The sequence below is a fragment of the Chenopodium album genome, chromosome 13 (assembly GCF_948465745.1).
Source record: "Chenopodium album chromosome 13, dcCheAlbu1.1, whole genome shotgun sequence".
Taxonomy (NCBI): Eukaryota; Viridiplantae; Streptophyta; class Magnoliopsida; order Caryophyllales; family Amaranthaceae; genus Chenopodium; species Chenopodium album.
This window is the reverse complement of record NC_137846.1, coordinates 16,011,403-16,019,442: the sequence shown is the minus strand read 5'-3', so window position 1 is coordinate 16,019,442 and position 8,040 is coordinate 16,011,403. Positions and strand designations below refer to the sequence as shown.

The following is an 8,040-nucleotide window of genomic DNA, read 5'->3' as shown; positions in this document are numbered from 1 at the left end:
TGTGATTATTTAGTCGAAACGAGTAATTAAATTGAAAGTCAGGGTACCATGGAAAATTGTCCAAAATTCATCGAATGAAGTTCCTCACATCAAATTGATTATTTACTATGCTAACAAATTTTGTTGTGTTACGTCAAAAAAAAAAAAAAAAAAAAAAAAAAAAAAAAAGTACAATATGCACCAAAAACGGTTTGTAGAAAGAATAAAGGGGTAAACTTTTGCTTTTACCCCCAAAATATAGCACAATCAAATTTTACAAGGGCGTACCACCATGGACTAACGCTAATTTGGTGGACAAGCCATAATTAAACAGTATAAATAATTAGTTAGTAAGCTATTTGCACAAGAGAGAATACATTGACCCGCCGAGAAGAGCAGCTTGTGAAAATATTTGAGCTCAAACCAGTATCATAGCTCTGCACCTTATACAACTGGCACAAGCATGTATATGATCAAACTGCATTACATGCCTCGTCGGAGGTTCTCCAAAATCACGCGTTATGCTTCCTGTACAGGGAAGCTGCATCTCTGAGGGGTGGGACAACCCGTAAATGCAAAACGTTTTTCAACAACATTCAACCTAATTGAAGTAATCTTGCCGGATGATTGAGATACAGTTAGAAGGTGGATCATCTTCATCCCTTTGCTTCCAGAGCTCTCCATTACTTTGCAGATGCCATGATACTTTTGGAGAGAGTGGCGTATATAAATCTGAGACAGTAAAAAACAAGGTGTTAAGTAATGAGGATAAGGAAGTGAAGGGAAGATTATTCCAAGCATTACTAGAATATCAAGAAACATTAAACAAATAACTGATATAGGGACCAAATCTACGGAGTCAAATTGTGTCAATGAATTTCATCAGTCACTAGATCCAGTTTTGTAAAAGGCCTAAATTGTGTTTAACATTACTGTTGTACAGAAATAAGTCCATCGATTCTTGGGATAACAAAAGCCTTACTGTTTTCATAAAAGAGCTATCTTGATGCACAAGAGAAATCACAGGGGTAGGGAAAAACAAATCAAAAAGGTATATGCAATTATATTTAATTCTTTATAGTAGGAAACTAACAACTAATTACATCCACATATGCATTTGAGTTTTCAGTTTTCTATTCAGTTTTGGGTAAGAGGAAAATAACGTGACTACATCATCTCAGTTATAAGCCGAGGCCATGGGCAGATTGAGCATCAAAAGGAAAAGAGAGAAACTGACAAGTTAGACAAAAGGCAGATAAGAAAATAGACTACCCAAGTCAAACTCAAATAGACTCCCATGTTTTTATCTTACGAAAGATGGATACCCCGTGTATCACTTTAACACGGTATTACAGAGCCTCAAACATTAAAGAAGGGAAGAAAAATTACAATCAACTATTCAGCTCATACTGTAATAGTCAAATCTGGACTTTGAAAGTATACATGTTCACAAAGTTGATATCATTCAACTAAAGCAACTGGCTAGATTGTAGTAGCCTGATTTTGAGCATATTATTCCGAGAAAAAATACACCCATTCCCTACACTATTGAACATATATGGATCACATGACTCACTAAGGCTCTGTTTGGTTTGACAAAAAACATTTTTAATGAAAAATGACTTCATGGAATACATTTTTTCAAGGAACATTAGCAAATTAGTTTTCCTTTAGTTTATTTCCTTACAAGAAAAGTTATACACGAATATAAATGGGAGTGGAAAGGTGAGGATGGATGAGAGGAAAGAAAAACAAAAACGAGGCAAGGAGGAGGGAAGAAAGGTGGCTTCCCTTCTCTTGTAAAGGAAAATGTTTACCACCATTTGGAAATTTGTTTTCCACCCCTTCACAAATCAAACAAAGGAAAATGAGCGCAAATGGGAAAATCATTTTTCATGATAACATTTTACATCAAACCAAACACTCCCTTACGTACACTAGAATGAAGTAATAACTTAAATCAAACTATAGTTAAAATCAAACCACCTTGAGATACCAGGATCAATGTCTAGAAGAATTATTTAATTTAACTTTTTTTCCTTTCACTCACTTAGTGTACCTTTATCATTCAGGCTACACTCAATCAATACCATGCCATCACTACTGGCTACAGCTTACAAGCCGCTATTCACCCATTCCAGATTAGTACACTTTCCTTCTTCATTTGTCCCAAGCTAGTGTTCTTGCTTCTAGTTTAGGAAATAACTCTTTTTTTTTTTTAAATGGAGTAACATTTCTCTCTTTCCACGACTAAACAGCTAGGGTTTCACACTTTCTTACATTAAATATAAGAACAACCCACTTATCCTTTATCAAATCTATTTTTTCGATAAAATAATGCTCCAGTGTCTCCTTTCACATCAACTTCTCCAAATTAACCAAATAACAAATTATCACCTAAACTATGTGCATTGATACGTGCCAAAACTAATGTGGGACGAAGTGAGTATTCCACACACAATGTCCGCTTAGGATCTTATGCAACTTCTTTTCAGGTATAAAAACTATATATTAAAATAAAAAAAATAAATAAAAAAGGTCAAAAAAAGATGGGCAGGTGGTTCACTATTGCAAGTTGAATTTCAGCAACAAAACCACCTTGCTGCCAGAGGAGCATCTACTGAGATCGCACTTTTTTCCCTCCTTTTCCCTGATTCCCTCCCTTTACTTAATTAATCCCCTTCCTATGCTCATTTTGCAACCCTTTCTTCCTATCATTTGATTGCACCAGTTCTATAGGACACCACAATCCTCCAACATTCAACAAGTAGGATAAGGCTTCTATAGGCTCATCAAATATTCACCCCAAATAATTAGTTTGAATTGTAAATTAAGGGTTTTTTTTTTTTAACCTTTTTTATTTATATCTTATTTCTTGATAAAACTGATTTCAACTTTAAAACATTTTTCTGACCTAACTCCAGCTAATCCTTTCAAATTTTCATAATTGAACAGGTAGGGGCAGCTATCATATGCAGCCTAATAAAGTCCCTATGAAGTTTGCATTGCTCACTCTTCTATGAACCGAGATACCCTGAGCCCTGAGACAATAGTACAGCACTACAGCTTGGATGAAATTGTATATATACTGTCATGAAACCTCAACACTATGCTCATGTATTATTATGGTACTAATTGCTAGACACATTGCTTTTAGGGACACGCAAATGTTACATTAGTGTCAACTAGCCCTGGTCCATTGTAAAACTCATTTTACTTTCATATAAGCTTAATGATAGAGATGAAGGATAAGTGACTCATTCAATGGTCATGGAAGAACACTTGAAAACATACTAAATGTTCTGTTCCAAGGCAAAGATACACTGAAGAATCATTTAAACGAAAAATTCTGTAATAAATAACTTATGTTTCATTAATAAGGAACCCTTAGCTTCACAATTTAACCAAGAACAGGTCAGCAATTGAATATTCTGGTGTAACCAACAAACTATGTTTGGCAGAACTATAAATTTAACCAATTTTTAATTAATGTTATTGAACAACTTGTCCATCATCTCGAAACAAATTACCCATTACACTTAAAGTAAAGTGGGCACACAAAACTGAGAGCACATAGACATTAAGTTCATAACTAACCCGCCAATATAAAGAAAATTACAAAGTTATGTAATTGCACAGGAAATAGCTATAAAGTAGTTTTTAATAACACTTTCAGTAGATTTGATACACTTTTGAAATATGTACTGTTAGCACTACTGTTTCTGTACCACTTTTCATATGATACTGTCCTCAGGACTCAGGTGCACAGAAGTCTTCCGAGTTTATAAATATCGGCTGTCAATGGTTTTATAGTTACATACTTTCTCAAACAATATTATAAGGATCAAGTTCCAAGACAAAATGCCTTATTATAAACTTTCATGTACTCTACAGACTACAGCTGAAATACCGTTACTCCTCCTATATTGATAAGTAGCATTGAAATAAAATATAAACATTTTGTTTCTTACACTTCAATTGGTTATCATACAAGTTTTCAGCACTCATACAATAGAATTAAACACCAACATCAAATAAAACAGAAAAACCATACCTGTAATGAATGGCTGATCAGGCTCTCTTGTACTATGTAAGATTGCAGTTCCTGATAGCACAGTGATAAATCCACAAAGCTCGGATGCAATGCTGCTTATACTTTGACCATAATAATCCTATAGATCGGAGCCAAATTAAGAATGACATGATATAATCGATGCATCTTTGAACAATCAAGTCTGCATGTATTAAATATAGGCTAATGAAAGTACAAAGGACATACCTGGAACATAATTGCACTAGCAAGAATCGTAAATGATGTGAACAGTGCATAATAGATAGGAGAGACCAATGCCGCATTGAATGTATCAAGTGCCTGTATTCATTTCCAATGGAAATCAGATTAACGATGAATAGGTATTGGCTGTCTGAAGTGTGCCAGGTTCTAAAATAAATTAGTGACATTTGAATGAAATAACAATCGTAGTATACGACTGTTCTACATCTGTTACTGTAGTAAACATGGGATTTCAAGATAGTTGTGGATCTGCAGAGCACAAAAATGTTTGATACTTTGATGTTTCTAGAAATCTACACTAGCAGGATTTCAGTATGGAAAAACACAACTGAACTCATCAAAAATATTTACAAAATCAAGCTAGTACTATCATTTCCCCATTACTTAAACAAAATAATAAAGCATCCTTTTGCAGCTACTCACAACTCAGCATCAATATCAACAGGTTCAACACTGCGACTCCATGTAAATATGGCATAGATGGATTTTTCAAGTACATGGTCATGGATAAATACAGCATGAGAGAGATATGTGGCCGGGCAAATTTTTGCATGAAAAAACTTGGTGGTGGGCAAATTTTACTTGAACACATAGATTTATCCATGACCACATATCTCTCCCATGCCTATTTTTGCTTGAAAAAACTCGCTGGTGGGTAAATTTTTGCTTGAACACATAGATTTCCTATAGGGGAGTCCTTGGTTCCACATAGCATTTTACATTTCTAAGCAAGACGTAGATCTTCACTTTCTGTTTATTATTTTGGGAAGGGGGTTTCTAGCACAAAGCCACAAAGTATCAGTTATCTTTCGATTTCACCCAAAGGTCGAGGGGAAGGGAGGATACAGAGAATCCAATAAGATGCAATCAACTTGGGTTAACTTAAGGGATGACTAAAATGCCAATTTCAAGGAAAGAAGGTATTGGAAAGAAGGGAAGATATTCAGATTTCTTTGCCAGAAGGCATACGGCTGCAGTGTTAGGCACTCCCCCATCCCCATTTTTCCTTTGAACGATGTATCAAGTTCAGGGTGACGGATAGAGCTTTTTTGTAACAATGTAGGGGGATTTTAATTACATTCAAATTGTGTCTAATACCACATAAATGCAAACAATGGCTCTCCTTTTCTAGGAGGAGGCCAGGTGCTCACAGAAACTAAATAACTAAATAGGAAGATGCTTCATAAAATTTCTACTGATTTTGAAGGAATGCCTACCATGTTGAGATAATTTAACTGTATAATGATACACGTAACTGAAACCATCGCAAAAATCCATGCATGTAAGTATCTGAATTGATTAGCTCCATCCAAAGTAAGTTTTATTGCAATACCAATGGCCTTCACACTCATTACCTGCAAAGTACACGACATAATATGAACTGAAGAACTTAGATATAGTAAAATAGATATAGCGTACAAACACCAAAGTTACACACTACAAAGCAATATACTTACTGTCAGAGATCCAATAATCGAACATATGCCTATATAAATCAATATATTGGTTTGACCATATCGAGGAGCACAATACATGATCAGTACCAATGCCACGGCTACAATTGATGCCGTATATAACAAAAATGCTGTGTGGACAATCATAAGCAAAAATTAATCATGACGCTCTAAAGATCATAAATGTGGATGTTTGAATATATGAACAGACCTGGTTGAATAGCTAATGCCCATATCTTATCAACAGAATCCATTGAACGTTCCCCTGGTGCATGAAGCACAATGACAACAGAGCCTACTATGCAGAGAAGACACCCAAGCATCCCCATCTTCTGCAGTTTTTCGTCTAATATACAATGGGCTAACACCGCACTGAACCAATTCCCAAAATCAGTTGCACTAGTTCAAACACAATTGTATTGCAATGGATAGAAAAACAGATGAATTACCAGCACATTCAGCTTAAACTTACCTAACAATTATACTCAATGCACCAAGTGGTGTCACCAGCACAGCAGGTGCATAAATGTAAGCAACAAAATTAGCAATTTCTCCAACAATCACTGCCCAAATATAAAACCCCAAAATGCAGAAATGAGTACATTGAAACTTGGGAAACAAAACAAAAAGCCATCTGCAGATTGGTTATTTCTCCAACAATCACCAATTCTCCCCAAAGAACACTCCTAAACACAAAATTAATTGAATTTGGTTTGTGGAAACAGACACAATAATTACTACAGCATTATAATTAAAGTACAACAAATTGAACAGCATAACCAAATGGGTTTTTTTTTTAGTATATAATATAGGAACTATAAGTGATTACTTGCAATTCGAAGTTGCAAAAAACTCTAAGAACTTAAACTAACGCCAACAAAATTATTAAATGCACATAATCGAACAAGATAACAATCAATTCCATTCCATAATCAATGTGACATGAATCACATGATACCATTGTACTATCTATGCCCACAAATGAAAATGCACTCAAAACAATCCAATCCATAGTTCTATACAATAAAGAACACAAAATTGGTAGCTTGTGTTCAACAATGCCATCATCATACCACCTTTAGAATGTCATTTTTCATAAATTCAACAGCACAAAACGAAATTCGACAAATTTACAACATTGAACAATAAAAATATAAAGGAAGAGTGGCTTACTAGTGCCCATTCCCACCCACCAAAGGGGCTCCATCAAGTAGCCATACCCACCATTTCCTAAAATTTATCAAACAAAACACAATTAACACACATTTTAGGCATAATTAGGTAAAAAGCGGAAAAGGGTTTTCACCAAATTGACCAATATAATCACATAGTAGAGAAAATCACCAGCCCGAGGGCCCGCGACACCGGCCCGCTTAAGACCCTTCTTCTTGATGATGAAACTAGACCCAATGAAGGCACTTGACACACATGCCAATATCACCCCCTTCAAATTACTGCTATACATTGCTTCCCAAAACAACAACAATCACAATAATAATCAAAACAACAACGATTTTGATTGACCATGTATCATGATCCTCTAAAATACACAAACCCCAGATTAAATTTCAGCTTCTTCTCTAATAATTCAATCCCACACCCTAAGCAACCCAAATTTCCAAAAAAAAAAAAAAATCAATTTGTTGGAATTATGATCGAAATCTAACAAACCTAGCTTAAAATTTTTGAGAAAAGCAAAATAATGAACTTCTTTACAAGAAAAAAAAATGGAAAATAGTTGACCAGAAGTTACAGAAGCTAATTTTTCTTTGAATTTTTGTAATTGGGTTGTTCTTCCTCTTATTTTATTTCTGCAAAGTTTGCGATCTCCTTTTACTTTTCTTTGATCAATCACATAAAAATGAGAGGCAGAAAAAGAAATTAAATTAAATCAAATAAAAACGACGTATTTTTGTAAAAAAAAAAAATTAAAAATTCTAATCCCACCTGCCCGTCTATTTGCCATTTGAGCCATCAAGGCATCAATACGTTCAACTTCTGACATGGGGCCCATCATTTGGAGAATGCTAGAATTGCAAGTACTTGTTAAACTAAGAAAAGTGTCAATTTTTATAAAAAAAAAAAAAGGAAAAGTGTCAATTTTTAATAGGGGGGAAAATTAATGACTATTTTTTCAGATATACAATAAGGGGATGCTTTTGTTAAAACAAAAATGGAATCCACATAAAATAAAGGCATATGCTTGATTTTTGAGGAGATGATAGACAGCTACCTAGGATTAGGTTCATTGTCCCAGGGTAGTAACGTCATTTCTGCACTAAAATGAAATACTTCCTCCGTGTTTTTTTAAGT

The 8,040-nt window shown here is 34.7% G+C and overlaps 1 protein-coding gene across 1 annotated transcript; it reads right to left on the bottom strand.

Annotated features, from left to right (window-relative positions):
• Positions 1-176: 176 nt before the first annotated feature.
• LOC145576404 (putative magnesium transporter NIPA6) lies at positions 177-7,806 on the bottom strand. Its single transcript, XM_081634173.1, has 9 exons — positions 7,072-7,806; positions 6,901-6,957; positions 6,200-6,290; positions 5,939-6,099; positions 5,731-5,858; positions 5,491-5,628; positions 4,259-4,351; positions 4,034-4,151; positions 177-711 (listed from the first exon to the last, which is right to left on the bottom strand). Exons 1-9 carry the CDS (start codon positions 7,190-7,192, stop codon positions 581-583), a joined length of 1,038 nt encoding a protein of 345 aa, XP_081490299.1. The 5' UTR covers positions 7,193-7,806; the 3' UTR covers positions 177-580.
• Between the last annotated feature and the right edge of the window lie 234 nt (positions 7,807-8,040).

What these genes read in the sequence shown, in the direction of transcription:
- LOC145576404 (XM_081634173.1), bottom strand. Translation starts at nt 7,192, where the DNA reads ATGTATAGCAGTAATTTGAAGGGGGTGATATTGGCATGTGTGTCAAGT. An exon ending in CGATTATTGGATCTCTGACA is followed by an intron (nt 5,629 to 5,730) that starts GTAAGTATATTG and finishes TGTACTTTGCAG; the next exon opens with GTAATGAGTGTGAAGGCCAT. An exon ending in TGATCAGCCATTCATTACAG is followed by an intron (nt 712 to 4,033) that starts GTATGGTTTTTC and finishes TTACTGTCTCAG; the next exon opens with ATTTATATACGCCACTCTCT.